Below are 19,856 nucleotides of genomic sequence, written 5' to 3' on the forward strand. Positions count from 1 at the left end.
GGTTATAACACTTATAAAGATGAGTTCAATTAAACAGTTGAAGTAACATATCTGATTTAAAAATAAATAACGAAAATATTAAATTGACCCCCTTACTTAGTAATAGTACCTATTTACTATACCTCCCCACGGGACACAGTTAGACACCAGGGTCGTTTTTTGACGTGGAGAAAAGGCACAAAAATAAATAAAAAATTGTCTCAGTCGTGAAGGACTGATCCTCCACCGAAAGAGAACAAGAAATGGAAGTGCAGCATCTGAAGAACAGATACTACACTTTGATCTTGACGAGGTATTTATTTGCTCCCCCACCGAGCAAATTAGGCACAAGGCCGATTTTTAATGTGAGGAAATGGGGACCAACTCCCCGGGGAGTAGGGGAGCTGGATAGTGACAATTGGTATGAAGGGTTGCCCCTACATTGACCAAGGTCTTATATGTGGGGTCGCCCCCATATATGGTCTTTGCTTGCAGTATCTGCCGGAACAGATACTACACTTTAAGGTATTTATTTGCTCCCCCACTGAGCAAATTAAGCACAAGGCCGATTTTTAAAGTAAGGAGTGAAGGGGAAATGGGGGGGCCAACTACCCGGGGAGTAGGGGAGCTGGATAGTGACAATTGGTATGAAGGGTTGCCCCTACATTGACCAAGGTCTTATATGTGGGGTTTCCCCCACATATGGTCTTTGCTTGCAGTATCTGCCGGAACAGATACTACACTTTGATCGTCTTTGCTTGCAGCATCTGTCGGAACAGATGGTATTTATTTGCTCCCCAACCGAGCAAATTAGGCACAAGGCCAATTTTTAATGTGAGGAGTGAAGGGAGGGGGAAGGGAAAAGGGGACCAGCTCCCGAGAGGTGGGAAATGGGAGCTGGTTAAAGGTCAGACATGTGGGGTTGCCCCCACATTTGGTCTTTGCTAGTCATAGCTAGTCATAGCTTGCAGTATCTGTCGGAACAGATGGTATTTATTTGCTCCCCCACTGAGCAAATTAGGCACAAGGCCGTTTTTAATGTGAGGTAAAAACCAGCTCCCCTAAAAGGGGTCACTCTGGTTACCAAAAATAATAATTGTCCCAGTATAGAGGGTTTCCCCTCCATTGACTGGTACAAATTATCTTAAGTGCAGTATCTGCCGGAACAGATACTACACTTTGATCTTGGCCCAAAGGCCAAGTAATCAAAATATTTGATATTCTACTACATAAACTTTAGTAATGCGTGGGTAGAAAACTAAATTAATTTTCAACACACGTAGTGGCTGCTAAAACGCGCTATGTTTTAGTGTTGTTAATACAGGCACAAGTTGGATCGTAAAAGACAGTTTTAAAAAGCTGCAGGAGGGGGTGAAGATATGAGATTTACAGAATTACGTGATTTCTAATTCAGTATCTGATCTATTTACATTCTAATACATGATCTATCCCTTAACTCTAACAATAACCCTAACTAACACTTACTCTAAGGGTTAGAGGTAGAATTAGTTAATTAGGGTTGGGGTTAAGGTTATGATTAATAAGTAGATCATATATTTTAATGTAAACAGCTCGGTAGATTACATAAGCACCGACATTTCATTTATTAATAGTTTGTCTACAACAAATTATAACGCCAGTAAATTAAACATGTAAGATATAAGATTAAGTATACACAATACAATATTCCTATGTAACAGAAGAACGCAGAAGTTATTTTATAAAAAGGTAAAATGAAACACGAAACCAAACTTTGCACTTTCTTGTATGTCTTTTTTTTCTCTTTTTAGTCAATATGCCCAACCCCTATCCACGTCATGGAACATTCAGAAGGCTAATGAGAATGAAATACGGTCATTTTTATATCATGTGATGAGGTCCTCAAAATGTTTCATATTCACAATGACTTTTGGGTTTGACTCCTTTTTTCAAAACAAAAATAAAATTCTAGTCTAGAAACCAGTATATCCTCCAGAGTGATTATCTGATCTTGACTTAAGTATTTATTTCAATTGAGAGAATTAATTTCATTCATTAAATGATGAAGTGGAAAAATTGATATTTGTTTGCACACTAATGCTTCGGGCAAAATGTTGTCTGTTTGGCTTTTGCAGTTTTTTTTTGTTTTTTTTGCATCGATCAAACATTTTATTTTAATTACGTGATTCTTTAAATTTTCCTTTTTTAATTTTGCAACTGATTTGGATCCTACGCTTAGCGAGTAGGTTAGCTATATAAATATGCAGTTTGTGCAGTTAAACAAAAAGAATATTAGAATGCCGGGTTTGGAAACGCAAAGGTTAATAAATATTTCCATGAAAAAGAAATTCTCGCAAGGCGGTTACAAGGATTGGAGAGAAAAATTGTAGAATAAGTGTCGACGAATGTTGCATGTTCGCCATCACGTGGGGGTCGCCAAATGTAGAAATGGAGAAGACAAGAAGTCTCATTGTAGCATTTAATAACAGCTTTGTTGATTATCTTCGTTAATAGGTTGTATAGAGAAAGAGTTAGTTGTGGAAAGTGCTCCTGTGTGGAGATGTAGATTTAAGAATAGACAGGCCTGTTGAAAGAGAGAAGAGTTCATGTGTGTGTGTTGAAATTATTGCCCGTAACCATAATGGATTATTTGTCTCCTAGAAGTTGGTAGTAGAAACGTGCGTCACGAAATATTAGATACATCACTGAAGGATGAGAAAGAGAGTTCCTGCGTGTACCGCACTGAAATCCATGTGCTGAGGTAGCCATGCTGGCTTGTCTGTATTCATGTCTTAGTCGATCCCCGACTCCAAAGGCCGGGTGAGCTTTTTTGAGTTTCAAGAGAGAAGTTGAGGGGGGGGCGACAGGTTTGTTTCACGTGGAGTTGCTGTCAGTCCCAGATCTGAAGAGAAAGAGAGAGTGTGCTTTTCCGGTCTAACCTTTCATAAACTCTGTCACTTGACTGAGAGCTGGCTTCTGATTGGACAAGCCAGCAAGGAAGTGTATTCAAAAATCTCCAGCCGCAAGAATTCGTTCCTGCTTGTGTTCCTTTCAATTTCGTCTACTACAAAATAATAAAAAAGGATCTGGTTAGCATTCTCCGGTTGGAAGGCCTCAGGTAATCAGCAATAATTCCTCACCTGAAGGAAGATCGAACAAAACCATACCCCATTTCGACCACAAAAAGTTTGTTCACTATAATGATATCAAGGCGATCCTTGGTTTTTATGAAAAAAGCAGTCATTCGGAATGTTGATCAACCAAAACCCCTACCGACCATAACGCAAAGGCAAAATATATGGGCTTATCACGTTGGCACACTAGTTCTTGTTAGATCTCCAAAATTAAGCTAGCGGGTAGGTTAGCTAGACAAATATGCAAGTTTGCACATTTAAGCTTGAGACATTTGAGAATAAGATAGTTTTGAAACAGTATACATTTGATAATAAAGTCATTTATAAACAAAATAAACAATTGGACTGAAAGAATTTACGATCACAATAATAGGTCGATGATAATAACAAATATTAGCTTCATTTGCAAACGCCAAAAGATGACGCAATTGGAGTTTCGGAACAGCAATATAGGTTAACGACCGGAAAGAAAGAAACGTTTTATATAATAACGAAAATCAGAGAGTTAAACAGTCAGAATCGGGAAACGGAATGCGACGGCCATTGAATCATGTAATCTACTAAATAATGCGAGATTCGGTTCTGGGGATTGAAGTCAGACAGATCTAATGTAACTGCAAATTCTGTAACGATATGGTGGAAATAAATTTATTTTCTTTATAAGTTCTATTATTTTTAATATAAGATTGATGAAAGCAAAAATCTCCTCTCAAAATGAAAAAAAAAATACCATTTATCATTTCTAAATTTAATTGTACTCATTCGTAAATTTAGAAAACAAAAAAAGCAGCAGTAACATAATCAATCTCGACTTTCAAGATTACAGTAAATGTCAATATTAAGCGGAATTGATGGACATAGCCATTTAAAGAGATTCGACGTCTGCATCCCAAAAATCAAAACCAGAAAATAATTAAATTCAATAAATTTGTCAGAAAATATAATAAGAAACGTTTCAGCTATATTGTAAGAAAAAGATGGCAGAAATTTACGCGAGAGAGAATGCAGTAGTCAAACTTCTGTCTAATATCGGCTTGAATTTTTGTTTTATAGAAATTGCTCTAGACCAAGCATGAAACCACTCAATGTAAGAAGTAAAAATAAAAAAAACCTAGCCAACGATAAGTACTAAATGAATAGATCCTGATACAGAAAACAGCACTTCTTTCCCCTTTGTCAGAAACAACACTTGTGCAATAGGAGGATTAAAGGGCAAAATAAGCAAACGAGAGTTACAAGAAAGTAAACCAAAGGTCCACTTTTTACGAGGGGCGTCCCAAAAGTAATGCCTCCTATTTTTATTCCCCTGGATGGATCAGAGTGGATTGCATATTGCATTGCTATGATCGCTAACCATATGCATTTATAATCTGAAAGATGCGTCTCTCTGTTGCAGATATTGACGTGTGAAACTCTAAAAAATGCAACCGCTGCCATAGACGTGTGACAGAAGAAGAGCTACGTCATTGAATTTCAGGCAAAAGTGCATTAAGAATGGTGGTGACTATGTAGAAAAATAAATTCTGGAGCACAAAAGATCGATCGTTTTAATGGTGTCTCTCCCACCTTCATAGCTCTTCAACTTTTTTAGTTAAAAAATAGGAGGTTTTACTTTTGAAACGACCTTCATTGACAAAGCATGTTCCATGCACAGTCATTATTCATTGCTGGCAAAAGTGCATTAAGAATGTTGGTGACTATGTAGAAAAAATAAATTTTGGAGCACAAAACGTCGCTTCTTATAATGGTATCAGTCCCGTCTTTGTTGCTCTTCAACTTTTGGATCAAAAAAATATGAGGCTGTAGTTTGGTATTAACCCTCATATTCTCCTAATTGCTGTATCATTGGCATTTTTACTATATCTCCTAAAACAATCTCAAAAGCCTGATGGAAAAAACATCCCTCCATCGGTTGAATCAAAATCGATGCAGGAGTGAATGGTAGGTCTTGAAGAAGATCAAAATTGTCATTAAGGAGATTGTTTTTTTTTTTTTTACATGGAAGTCACCACTTATCAAAGCCCGGAAGCCACTCGGGGATAAGGGTTATTGCGTGTACAGTAATCAATGGGATAGTATCGTAGTAATCGTTAGTATTGGAGATTTGATATAGTGTCTTACTTAAGGGGGCGGTTCATCAGGAATTTGTTTGTGTTGGACTTGAAGACATCCAAGTTGTAGTCAGGTGGAAAATAGGCAGACGGAAGAGAGTTCAAGAAAGAAGCTCTGTTCATGGAATCTACGTTTTGGTTTTGGCACAGATAAAAAGTGGGGAAAATTTTTGACAGTGGTTTCAGCTAGACGGGTGTTTATCATGAAAGATTGGCGAGGGAGGGCCAGAGATTGGAGCTCAGATGAGCACTTGCCATGGAAATAACGATAAAACAAACACAGGCTCGCAATGTCTCTTCTGTGGGAGAGAGGTTGCAGGGAAGAGAAATGGCATCCCCCCCACTAAGCTACAAAGTCTATTTTGTACTCTGTCAAAGGAGGATAGGCTGCTTTTAGCAACTCCTGCCCAGATGTGGCAGCAGTACTCTATACTTGGACGTACTTGGCTTTTATACAGATAGAGAATTGCATCAGCAGTGAGATATCTATTGGAGCGGGAGAAGGATCCCGTCATTTTTCCAGCGACCTTGGCAACAGACTTGATGTATGTGTTCCATTTCAGGTCACGAGTAAAGGTCAATCCCAGAAGCTTATCAAAATTGTAGATTAGAATGAGATCACCATATAAAAGTTGGCACGTAGGAGAGAAAAGATCAAGTTTCTTGACTTGGCTTTTGTAGGACAGGTTCGTAATCTGCACATCATTCAAGTAGTTAGTCATTAAACTCCATCCAGATGTTGGATATCAAGTGTTAAATATTGAGCAGAGGCCTGGACGCCATACTCTGACATTAGTCTGATGTGGGAATCAAAGTGGGAAAAATATTTCAAGAATGAGTTTGCAGACGGAGTATCGAAAAAGAAATAGGGAGCTCCTGGATGAAATGTTTAGATGGCTTGAAGGACGAGTCGGCCAATAGTCCAAAATCTTCTGCTTGGTTCACCTTTTTAGTTGACCAATGTTACTGCTGGAAGTAAGAACCTGATCGAAAAGAGAATCCATTGTAATCAGCATTTATAGACATTTAGGCCTGTCCCATTCAATGGACCATTTCCAAGCACGTTGAAGGCTAGACTTCAGATTGTTGATTGTGATGTCATTGACACAAAAGAGGACATTTTCACTACATCTGGCATGTTCTTGATATAGAGTAGAAAAAAGATTGGGGAGCAACACAAAAGCTTGGGGAGTAATATTCCATACACCTGTCTCAAGTGACAGGCTGTCATTTATCTGAACTCTCTATTTATGATCACAACTCTGTTTCTCTCAAATTCTGACTGTCAACTAAAAACCATGTATACATCTAAACCCTTTCTCTGTCTTATTACGTCACCACCCACGTAACTAAATAATCAAAATCACCCGATACAAATTGCCCATATTTTGTTTACCTAAAAATTATGTGACAAAATTAAATGTGAAAAATTAAGTGTCAGCTAAAATTCCTGCGATATTTTGTTTTGTAACATTCCTTTCTATTAAAACATTTTCTCTGAATATTTGCCTCTACATAACATTTAACAATATTAATAATAATAATCCATCAGGGTTATCTGGCGTTGCCCCGGCACGCTAATATAATACTACATCAACACTGCCAGATGATTAATTCAAAATGAAGTGTTCCCTCCTATCCCATGTTAAGAATGGGCTTCTATTTAGAAAGCCATTCTTAATACAGGGAAAGGGAGGGGATTTCATATTGAAATATAGATGCATGTTGAAAGTCATTTTCGATTAAAAAATATTTCTCTATTTAATGAATTTCATGTTTTCATTGAAACTTATTGTCTTCAGACAGCTGATTGGATAATCGCTTCGGCATCTTTCAGCTTTTTATATAACCTGCCGGAAGATGCTGATGCAAAGTTGCCAGAGATTGATTCATAAACTAAATAAGTACTCGAAAGTCTTTTTACAATGTGGTAGAAAACAAGTTCTTGTTGCGAATGTCTTACAAGGAGGATCCAAAAATTAGAGCTCAGTCGAGCACTTTCCATAGAAATAACGGCAGATTATAGAGAGACTAGCAACATCTTTTATGTAAGAAAGGGGATGTCCCTTTAGGCTCGTATTTTAAAAAAAATATCTATGGTATTTTTTTTTAATTTTTATTTAGTAAAATTTTGTATAATAAAACGTACAGTGTTTTTACCATTTTCGAGAATCTAAAATAGCAATCATTTATAATGACCATGTTCAGTGGTGATAATTATTGTCCTTCACGAGAAATTGGCTGTAATAACAGAGCTGAGAAGAGAGGCCTTTCTTTATTTCTCCTTGGTCCTCTTTCATTACGTCCCTTGGATTATGGCTTCACCATTGACCTGTAAATTACAGATATAATTACATACTTTATAATTCGTTCTCATGGTTTTAGATTTATAGTCTATAATAATCAGTAAACTTGGTGCATTTTCTTTGACAAAGTGCCGCTTGAATGTTCCTGAAACTCCCAAATATGGCCATTGTTATTTGTTTATTATGCCTTTGAATTATTTCTTATTTCTATGAATACTCTTATTTAAACTTTTGATGAAAAATAAAATGTAATATATATATATATATATATATATATATATATATATATATATTGGAAACATTTTTATAAGCCAATTAAGTGTGCATCTGAATCTAAGCTAACGCTAAATGGCCGACTATAGTCAAGGGCGACATGAAGGCTCCCATTTCATTAGCTGCTATACTGAGGTGTAGGGGAGGGTCCCATTCTATTCTCAGGATTTCTCCGCTTGCCTCTAATCCTAATGTTGAGTATTTAGTAAGTGGGCATCAGGTACCATTTTTTAAGCCTTTATTATGAATCGATTGATGATTGAACCTGGTTTCCTGGCCCATTAGCGAACATTATGTCATGTGGGCCGAGTCTAAATATGGACAAATAGGGCCGGAACTCAAAATGAAAACAATTAAATTGTTGCTTGTTACAAGTCATCTTATTAAAGAATGTTATTTTCAAATAGGAAATAAAATATTACTCCAAACTATAGGTATCCCAATGGGATTAGATCTTGCAACATTTTGGGCAAATCTGTATTTACATAAACTCGTTACATTATTGTTTCAGCTACCCGGCCGTTTTTTTTTTTTTTTTTTGACGTCTGTAGCTTCCTCAGACTTTTACAGAACCCCTAAAAGTCTGAGGAAGCTACAGACGGCAAAAAAAAAAAAACGGCCGGGTAGCTGAAACAATAATGTAACTTAAAAGAAAGATACGGTAATAAAAAATAAAACGTATATAAAACGGCCGGGTCTACCCGGTCGTTTTTTTTTTTTTTTTTGCCGTCTGTAGCTTCCTCAGACTTTTAGGGGTTCTGTAAAAGTCTGAGGAAGCTACAGACGGCCAAAAAAAAAAAAACGGCCGGGTAGCTGAAACAATAATGTAACTTAACAGAAAGATACGGTAATAAAAATAAAACGCATATTTGCTCTACAACAGTATTGAGCATTTTCTTCAGTTTTTATTAATTACCATTTTTACTATATATATATATATATATATATATATATATATATATATATATATATATATATATATATATATATATATCATCACAAATAAAAAAAATGATATATCTAAAACATATAATTTTCATGGTTGTAGGAGATTTATAGATGATCTTATATGTATAAATGATAATGATGAATTTGAAAAAATAAAGATCTTATATATCCAAAAGAGTTAGAATTAAACTGTAAATATGGAGGAAAACAGGCTACATTTTTAGATATAAAAATTGAGGATGGAATTTTTCTTAATAAAATATTTGATAAAATAAACTCTTTCCCCTTTCAAATAGTTTGTATGCCGCATATAGAGAGTACCTGTCCTGTTTTTATGTTTTATGGAACCATTATGTCAGAGTTTTGGAGAATAGTTCGTGTTACCTTAAAATTAATAGATTTTATACCCCACCCCACCCCAGTTTCTAGTTTAGTAATAAGGATAATTAAACAATGTGGAAATAAAACTAAAATATTTAAACAATTAAATAAAGCATTTGTTCGTTATCCTGGTCCTTTTAAATTGTATAAAATTAACCAGAATATATTAATAAAGGAAATGCAAAACTATATTAGTAAGGTATAAAATGTATTATACCAAAAAAAAAAAAAGGAGAAACATCATCACGATCGCAAAGATCTACAATGAAAGTAGTTGTTATTTTTCCCTCTAAATAAAAAGTACTACTCCCACTACAAAAATAGGTCACTAAGAAATTGTTTCGGCCTAATTTCCCCCAATTTCATTTCCTTTCGGGTATATATATTGTCTGCTAACAATCTATATAATTATAAAACTCAAATGACCTTGTAACGATGTACGTAACCCACTTTCCTATTTACGACATCCGGTTGAGCATGCGTGCATGACCTGCGCACTGAAATATTAACGTTATTATTTCGAAATTATTATTTAACATTGGAAGGGTGGGGTTTAAAATAACTTAAACGTAATACAGAAATGAACGATGTAAAAACAAAAAAGCAGACAGTGTTAACAATTGTTTATTTGGATAATTTAAACGCGAAAAAAAACCAAAAAACAAAAGAACAATTGGGACGCTGAAATATCAACATTATTATTTCGAAATTATTATTTAACATGGGAAGAGTGGGGTTTTAAATAACTTAAACGTAATACAGAAATGAACGATGTAAAAAAAAAAAGCAGATATATCAAAATTTTAATTTAACTATAATAAGTATTATGGTATCTGTTCTGTGCACATTTATCTATAAGTATGGCCAACCATTTATAATTCAATAATTGTAATTTTTTTTTCAAAAATAATCAATTATAATAAACAGGACGACTCATAGAAATCTATCTATATTATTTTTTCATTTTAATATACTTCCATAGGAATGTTTCTGTTATGTAAAAAAAAAAACTATTTTCTTTACATCACAAGTGCCACGCTCATACATGAATTCCATAGCTAATATAACATACAGACCCAACGGGTCACGGGTAGTCTAGTATTTCTTTAAAAATTATACAATAATTTTGTTTCTGTTGTTTAATACTTAAAATTTAAAAAGATTTACCATGTTCTATTTATATTGTTTATAATAGAAACAAAATAATGTATACATTGCTTTCACATAAACTGCAAAAATTATTTATGTACTCTACAAACTATGATAAACTTGTATTTTTAAAAATCGAAATATAAGGTTTAGTGTCATTATATCTCGATTCTAATCTTTGTGACGGGGCATAAAAGTGGCGCAGAATGAAGCAAGATTCCCTAAATTTCAAATTTTATTTAAGACTCCATGTTAGATCATCGAAGTTAAGCCACGTTTGTAACATAGTACACATTTACACATGCGCTAACAGGTAGAAACCTGGGACCTACACGTTGTATACTCAGTCACAAAGGAAACAAAGAAGAGGAAAGAACTTCAACTCCTGCTTCAGGTTTAAGAAAAGACCTTTATTCCTCATTCTCCCACCATGCATGACTTCTTGTTATGGCTGTGGCGTCACCTTTGTCTTTAATGTAAACATCTTCTTTAAAAGTCTCTCTCTCTCTCTCTCTCTCTCTCTCTCTCTCTCTCTCTCTCTCTCTCTCTCTCTCTCCTACGTGAACATTTGGGAATACCAGCTGCTGTATGCGCTCTCTACTTATCTCTCAGCATTTTTCCCAGTCATCCTGGACTTTTCCTTACCACTAGAATCAAGCAGTGTCAATTCAAACAGTGCTAATGTGTCACCCTCCCTTTGTATCTACACGCATAGCTACCTTTACAGGGACCATCTATTGTCTACCATGATGAAGCTTAAGCCATAAATTTGCAACATTTTTTAGAATCAAAATCATGTAATGGATTTTTATCAAAATTGAAATAAGGGTTCTAGACATGAGGTTTAGTAACATTATATCTTGATTTTAATGTGAGAACATGATTCAAAATTGTTTTGTTTGTGGAATTAACTTTACTTTTCCTGGGGCGGGTATTCTTCTAGTCACATATAAAGATCAGTAAAGATAAGGAATTTTTCTTGCCTTTTAGATTTGGTGCCAAAATTCCAGACAACGTCCAGGCTACATGTCTCAAGCAATGAAATCAGAACATTTCCCAAATGGCGCTTTATCTTATAATCAGAAGACTATAACGGTCAATCCAAATTGCAGGTAAGATTTCTTTGTTGTTATTGTTGGGGAATAAGGGAAAACAACACCGATTGCCAGGACGCTGGTGGGTTACTTCCCTTTAGAGCTGAGGGACTTCAAGAAAGAAGGTGAACACATGTTTTTTTGGATGAGTGTAAGACTTTTTCATAGACGTATGGTAGAGACCATGAGGTGAGTGAGTAAACCCGTTTATAGTATGTTCTGTATATTCCTTAAATTTGTCAATATATTAATAAATGTGTGTTGCGTATATTTTTTATTTTGTGCCCCCCCCCCGGCGTTGAGTGTTATACATGTTTTTTCTTTGCAGAAAAGGAAAAGTAGTGAAAACTAAAACCAACAGTTTTTTTTCCGTTTGTTTGTTTACCTAATTCATTTTACAGATACAAATCAACCAAATGAACAGATAAAAAATAATCAAATGATTTCAATCAGTACGGCACAGACAAATGTCTATTTTTAGAAAAATGAGTCTATTATTAATAAATATATATGAGAAGTTGTCTGTGCGTATGGGTGTTTGTATGTCCAGCTTTAATTAAAAAACATACAAAACAATCGCCCACAAAGTCGGAATATTCTGGATTGGTGCTGCCTCAGATAAATAACTTTGAGTTGTAAGTCATTTTAGCTTCAGAAAAAAAAGAAAAATCTTGTTCCAAACAAAATGGCAGTATTAATCCAAAGAAGCTTTGAATTGTAAAAGACAAAGAATGAAGTTTCCATTAGATTTCATCAGATGGCCCATTCAAAGAAACCCCGAAGAGCAAAGTTCCTTCTCGTGTGAAAAACGATAATTATATACAAAATTCTTAAATATCCAGTATGTTTTATGGAGTGATTCTACTTTCTGATTGGTTGATAGTATGGCGTCGTTCCATTTGATTGGTTAGTTCCTATTATCTCTATCTATAAATAGAATCTTCCAATTTTTTATGCTCATACCCTCTTTATTCTACTAAAAAATATTGCAACAAAGAATATCTAAAATTTAGAAAAAATTATCGATTCTCCAAGAGTCAACTAAGCCGAGTTTCATTGGTAGGAGTGTTTTTTTTTTGGGGGGGGGGTCAGTTTTATTATGTACTAATTTGGAAATAAAAATGCTAATTTCATGAGGAATCTATTATATAAGAGAGAGAGAGAGAGAGAGAGAGAGAGAGAGAGAGAGAGAGAGAGAGAGAGAGAGAGAGAGAGAGAGTGTGTGTGTGTGTGTGTGTGTGTGTGTGTGTGTGTGTGTGTGTGTCCAGCTAGAAGGGAAGGGTGGGGAATAAAGATAGAATGGGGCAGCAGTTTTAATAGAAACATATTATAGTTTTGCCTCAGGCAATGCTGGGTAACCCTGCAAGTATACATATATACGAGATAATCTCTTTAAAACACTGGCTCTCATTTGAATATTTGATGCTGTATTTATTAAGGTATGCAAGTATAATACCTCAGGCATCGTGTAACACCCGTTAGCCTCCCTCTGATATTGCAGTGGATAAATGACGCTCGCATGCTGTACTAAAAACAATCCATCTAGGAGAAGGAAACTCTGATGAATAACCAAACCAGATTAGAAAGAGTCCACTAACCCTGCAAGGCAATCTTCTAGTGATGGTGTCACAAACAAAATCACCCATTTCAAATTCGCCGTGAGCCAGTATGGAAGTCGTAAGACTTAGAAAACTGTCATGAGAATGTGCATTTCAGTATACAATCTAGTATAATTGGAGATAGTGAAAATGACTTGGTCAAGATAAATTTTTCCCAAAGTGTTGACTACAATGTGACCCCCTTCCTCACAAAAAATTGCCAACCATGAAATCGTTAATAAAATTCCCACAATGGTTTCTGTAATTCAACTATATTTGGTACAAATAAACTTAGTCCAGTCGTTCCCAACCTGTTGGTCACGAATCCATTTGCGGTCTCAAAACTAATGCTATGGGGTTGTCAATTGATTTTGAGCCAAATGCTAATATTATATAAAACATGTTGAAAAACATTGATAAACTGTAACTACAAGAATTTGGAGCAAATAATTCGCCAAAATTGGCAGTAATTTCAGAAATCGCATGAATTTATGTGAACCAACATTCTCCCAACTTTTCATTCTTAAAAACAAGTACCGAAATATCAATTAAATGTGAAAGACGCCTTGAAGTGTATATATATATATATATATATATATATATATATATATATATATGTTTGTATGTGTGTGTGTGTGTGTGTGTGTGTGTGTGTTTTATGTTTTCCTCTAAAACACTTCTTCCTAATACTAACAACCACTTCTGTAAGGTATGACGAGGCTGTTGGATCGTAAACATGGTCCAACATCTGAAACGTATGTAACCAAACAGATAAAACGGTAATAAAAAAAATAATACACATATTTGCTCTGCAATAGTATTGAGAACTCTCTTCAGGTTTTTACTAATTACCAGTTTTACCATATATATATATATATATATATATATATATATATATATATATATATATATATATATATATATATATTCCTTTTTTATCTCCATTATAAAATCTGTTTCAATTTGAGTCAGTTTTGGCATATTGTTATATTTTGTATCTGGCATGTTATATTTTGTCTTCTTATTAGAAGACAAAATATAACATGCCAAAAGACAGACTGACTGAACTAAAATTATATATATATATATATATATATATATATATATATATATATATATATATATATATATATATATATATATATATAGTGACGCTTCCCTTTCAGGTAAAATGACTGATATATATAATCAAGAGTTATAAAAATAAACATGTATCTATTTTTTTTTCATTCATATTTGATTACAATTTGTGGATGCAAGTATTTCTACAAATTTCTGTTGACCAGGTGAAAAGAAAAAAACTAAGAGTATATTTTGTTTGTTTAAATATGAGGCAGAAAGAGGGCGATAAATGAAGCTGTTTTGAGCATGCACCATCTACTTCTTGTTTTGTGTCTCAGGTGGAATTTTGTTTTATTTTGTTTTTGATTTTTATTGTTTTCAACCATATTTTGTCAGCTAGAACTATTCAAATGATTTTGCCAGTCACATTGTGGTGTGGTACATTACGTCGGGGTCACCAGCTTTTGGTGTGTGGTCCCCGGTCTTATAAGAGGCCATCTTCAATGACGATGATATATTTGATTGGCCAAGTAGTATTGAGTACTCTATTCAGGTTTTTACTAATTACCATTTTTGCTATATATATATATATATATATATATATATATATATATATATATATATATATATATATTTATATATATATTGAGAATAAAAGTTATATTATAGCAAAGAAAGTAAAGAAAGTAAATGAAGGCTTGAATGAAACTAAGATTTAAATAAAAAATAACCCTACACACAAACTAGACACACAGAAATGGCTACAGATGTGAAACACAAAGGAACGCCTCATGGAATCATAAAAACTGAAACGGAATAATTGTAAGATACCGCCCATTCCCCGTTTTTTTGTTTGTGTGTGTGTGTGTGTATTTGTGTCACTATAAACTGGCACTACACCAAATAAGTGAGGAGGGCCAAGGAGGATGGAAAGGCCGAGAAGAGAAAGCACTAGCCAGACCTCCGCTTGATGAGTGCAAAAAGGACTGGAACCTTTTTATCCCCATCAAAATCCCAGTGAAGGCCAATGTTTGCTGCCAATAAGAAATCAATGGTAAGCGGCTGTTGCGATAACAAATTATTTTGCAAAGGTTATTGAAAGAGGCGGAGAGTACTCGAAATCTGGGGAGACTTGTTCTCAATCAGACTCTAGAGAACACCGCAAGTTGTTCTCAAAGAGTAATCTTTGATGATGGCCTGTGTGACTACTCCTAGAGAGTAAATAATAATAATAATAATAATAATAATAATAATAATAATAATAAATATTCGTCCGAACTCCTTCTTGCCAACTCCTGACTTCAGGTGTAGCCTTCACCATCCGTTCTCTCTGTCTCTTTCTCTCTCTCTCTCTTAGCTGTCAAAAAAAAAAATTCTCTATGTTTTCCCATTAGTCCTTTTCACATCCGTCATTGTCCTCATCTACAAATTAATGCCGTATGTATATTAATAAGCCATCTATAAACGAAAGTTTTTTCTCTTGTTCCTTCTTGATTACGTCTCCTGACAGAATAGTGAGAGGCGCCGTCGCTTGTGTCAGTCACTTTCACCACAGGATATATATAGACAGGCATGTAAAAATGGAAATGAATGAAACATTAAGAGAATAGAAGGGTCACCAAGTGGCAAGTAATGCCTAAAACATAAACAATAATTTATAAAAGAGAAATTTGAGAAAAACAAAGTTTTATACCAAAACATTCTTATACAAAAGATAAGAATATAAAAAGCAAATAAAGTTGGGTCAGTAGTCATAAGGCGTAGAACTGTGTACGTCAATAGGTTCATAGTATGAATATGCGTGTGAAAATAATATATGTATGTGAGTGTTTGACAGTGTGGCAGTGCGTATGCATGTATATTGGTTTACCTTGTTTTTGTTAGTGTGTGTATAGATGTGTGTGAATTGATAAAGGTTGGATACGTGAACCATTGGGCCCTTTTCGCCTCCTTCCGGGGAGGGATTGAACAGACGTTTTGAAATCCTGTTCAATGTGTGGTTGGTGATGTCTGGAAAAAACTAATTTTGGTGATCAAGTCTTATAGGAATTTTTACGTTGGCACTAACTTATTACTTTCACATGTACGTGTTACCTTTTTGATGTTTGGAACGATTTTTATTGGTTGGAGAATGTTTGGAGTTCACACGTTCAGGTAAAAACTTACTTGCTTTAGAAGTGAGGAGGAACACAAACTCCAACGAAGGGGAGAAAAAAGAAGATAATCAATTTGAGACATCTGTATTTTAGCGTTTAGCAGAATCGCTTCTCATGACAACCTCTTCCTTTTTTTATCTTGCAAATTTATACAAACAATCCTGATGAACCCTATTCAAGCCTATTCAACAGGGACTCCAGATAAAACGTTCAGTGAATTTATTATGAAACACAATAATTTTATCATCGATCTTGTTTTCATATTTATATTATTGTACTTGAAAATAAATTTATTTATTGCAGACTATTATCCTCATCTTTCTTAGATGTTGTTTCATGACATCTCGACCAACTGTTCCTCTGGCCTTTGTCAGGTGGTAACCGCGACGGGATAGGAACTCCGAATCTCCTAACTGCATTCTCAGCAATTACTGCCATCCATAGTTGTTGTCGTCTCATCACGTTTTGGTCAAGTAAGCCTCTGGGCGGCTTTGGGTAGGATTGAAACTGCTATCTTCAGACAATTCTCACCTACAACTGTAAAGATTAAACGTCTCTATCAACTGCGCCACGGGCCCCGAAGAGGGCTTCTTTTTTTTTTCTTTTTTTTTTTTTAAATATCACATGTATATTAATTGTTGAGAAATAAAAGGCGAATCAAATGAGGTATTCAATTTAGCTTAAATTTGCAAAATGACAAGTGTGGACTTTCTTTTTGGTGCCACTGTGTGTATATATATATATATATATATATATATATATATATATATATATATATATATATATATATATATATATATATATATATATATGTATGTATGTGTGTATGTATATATATATATATATATATATATATATATATATATATATATATATATATATATACTCGCATTTAGGTAAAAATGCACTTTCGTATAAATAATTAAGTTTATTCAAAAAGTATCGCAGAAGAAATATATATATATATATATATATATATATATATATATATATATATATATTAAGAATTGATTATATAATGTTAAATTGATTTTTTTAATTGTTGATGCTGCAATATTTTAACTTATATGTAAATTTATTATAATTTTTACTAGAATATATGGTCTTTCTTTACCTTTTCCGATTTTAACAACTAGTCCTTTTACTTTTCTAAGTTAAGCTTAACCATATTACTTGTCATGCTCGCATTTTCTATGTAAGGTATATATTTTTCTGGTGATTTTATTAATATTTAAATGTTTTCTTCGGTATTTTCCTTGAGTAGCATTGTTACACTTTGATAATCGGCGACGCTCGATGAAAACCGGCGGTTGACGTCATGTTCCGAACAAAGCCGAGCGGCCAGTTAATTACGTCTGGTCCAAATTCTGCACAAGTACCAAGTTTTATACTACAAAAATATTTATATCTATAATCGGATTTCTATGGTTGCTTGTTTTTATTTTTTAAATATTATCTCAATTAAATTCAAGCAACGAAATATGGAATATGGCTGCCATTTGTTTAGAGCGAAAGAAAAGACATGTTTGTGGGTTTTATTGATTTTTTTTAAATCATAAAAATAAACATAAAACAGGTATGTGACATTTCGAATTGAGGTGAAAACTTTTCGGAATTTTTGCTGAAGCCACATGACAATATAAAGAAACATTTAATGTCCACTGTGTTCTTTTTGCCCATGGTAAGAATTTACATTCATGAAAATACACAGAAAGGCAAATAAAAAAAAAAATTTTTTTTAATATTTATTTTGTTATAATATTTTATAGACCTTAGATGGGGGACTATATCTGTAGTTTGACTTAGTTGGTAATACAGCGTTTGGATAGTTTCTTCGAGAGCTCGCATTGCTGGAATACACTTCATCAAATCTCCACACTAACGTAATGTACTTGCAATAACCCTTATCCCTGAGTGGCTTCCGGGCCTTGATAAGTGGTGCATGGTGCACTGTATAAAAAAAAAAAATACTTTTTGGGAAAAAGAAGACGTTGTGTATACTAAGAATTCACATTCATTATAAAAAAAAAAAAAATGAAACATTTGTTATTTTCAAATCTATTTTGTTAGTATATTTTATAGTCCTCCAACTACGGTGGGAGGAGACTGTGTCTGTTGTCAAATTCACTTTGATACACTGTATATGCCACCTCCCTCCAATGAGAACAGCACCCAGACACGTTTTTTTCTGCTTGAAATCTTACCAGCCAAAGAGATCAGAAAACTTTTTTCATAAAAAAAAAAAAAAAAAAATGAAAAACAAATTTTGTTATTATGTTTTAAAATCTATTTTGGGTACTTGTACAGTTTAAGACATTAAAAAATGAAAATATCGAAAAAAAAAAAAAAAAAGGTTATATTGTCCGTATCCGTTATGGAATTAAGTTCTCCGAAAAAGAATTTCACTTAATTTGATCAAGTAGTTTTCTTTGTTTTGTTTTTTTTTGTTTTTGTTTTTTTACAGCGAAAAAACAATTTGTTATGATATCGATCAAAAGGTAGCCATGTTTCGATTTTTAAGAAGGAACGATATTATTTAAGATGGGGGGAGGGGGTGTCGGCGCTTTAGACTGAGTTATCTCCCCGCTGCGTGTTCTAAAAATCCAAACATGGCTGGCTCCAGCATGCTGTCATAAAAACATGTTTTTCCGCTGTAAAAAAAAAAAAAAAAAAAAAAAAACTACTCGATCAAATTAAGTGAATTTTTTTCCCCAGAAAACTTCAGTCCAAAACGGATACATACAATATAAATCTTTTTCAATTTTTCTTTGATATCATACGCCATCTTATTTTGTTTATCAATCACATTCAAATCTGTATATGTAGGATTATGTGCACATACTGGATGTAGATATATATGTACTAGTGTTGGGACGATTGATTGGAACCGGAATTGGGAATTGGAAAATTCAGAACTTTTAGGGGTATCAGAACCGGTATCAAAATCGGAAAAATTTGTGCCTATATACCAATGCCAAAAACGATTCCTTTAATTATCGCTTTTATTTGATTTTGTTTAAAACAGAAGTTTCTATTCCTGTTAGTAGCATTTGAGTGTCTAAGATCTCTCTGTACAGGGGTTCGTCAGGACAACCTGGAATGAGGATACTTTTCCCGAGAAGTAAACCCTGACTAAATATTCAAAAGAACATAGTATTCGTAGCCCAAATAAGATATCCTTGTTATGTCTAACCCACAGGGGCTTATACGAGGAATGGTGCACCTTCTTCAAGTGATGTTGCATATAGTAACATCACTAAGCTGGATACTCCACCAGACTAGACGAATTCTTGTCCTGGAATTTAATAAGTCCAAAAGACCACAAGAAAAATATACTATAACATATTTAACTGGTCAATTTGGGAGAGGAAAATTAATATTCTTAACATCTTTACTAACTCAACAATTGAGTCCTAAAGGAGTTTTGATATAATATTTGAATATCATATAGAGATCAAATCTTAGCTCTAGAAAGGAGCTGGGGCTTGATTTCTGAGAACTTCGACAGAAGTGAAAAAAGTAAGTAGGTTTTTTTTTTAAATTTATTACATTTTAACCCCAAACAAGGCACATTGCCACTTTGGTGTAGGGGGCTACTATCAGGGGCAGCAACTGCTGGGGTACTATGTTGGGATTTGGGCAGCAAGATGTCGGTTCACGTTACACTTGAACTTCTGCATGTCAGT

General features: G+C 34.1%; 1 protein-coding gene across 1 annotated transcript in view; it reads left to right on the top strand.

Annotated features, from left to right (window-relative positions):
- LOC145269279 (tumor protein 63-like) overlaps positions 1–19,856 on the top strand; it is a 524,598-nt gene that overhangs the window by 135,354 nt on the left and 369,388 nt on the right. The window contains exon 2 of the mRNA XM_080124964.1: positions 11,251–11,372. Within this exon, the coding sequence (XP_079981090.1) occupies positions 11,251–11,372 (122 nt within the window). The remainder of the gene's footprint in view (positions 1–11,250; positions 11,373–19,856) is intronic.

This window comes from Euprymna scolopes, chromosome 4 (assembly GCF_053919585.1).
Source record: "Euprymna scolopes isolate OS-2025 chromosome 4, ASM5391958v1, whole genome shotgun sequence".
NCBI lineage: Eukaryota > Metazoa > Mollusca > Cephalopoda > Sepiida > Sepiolidae > Euprymna > Euprymna scolopes.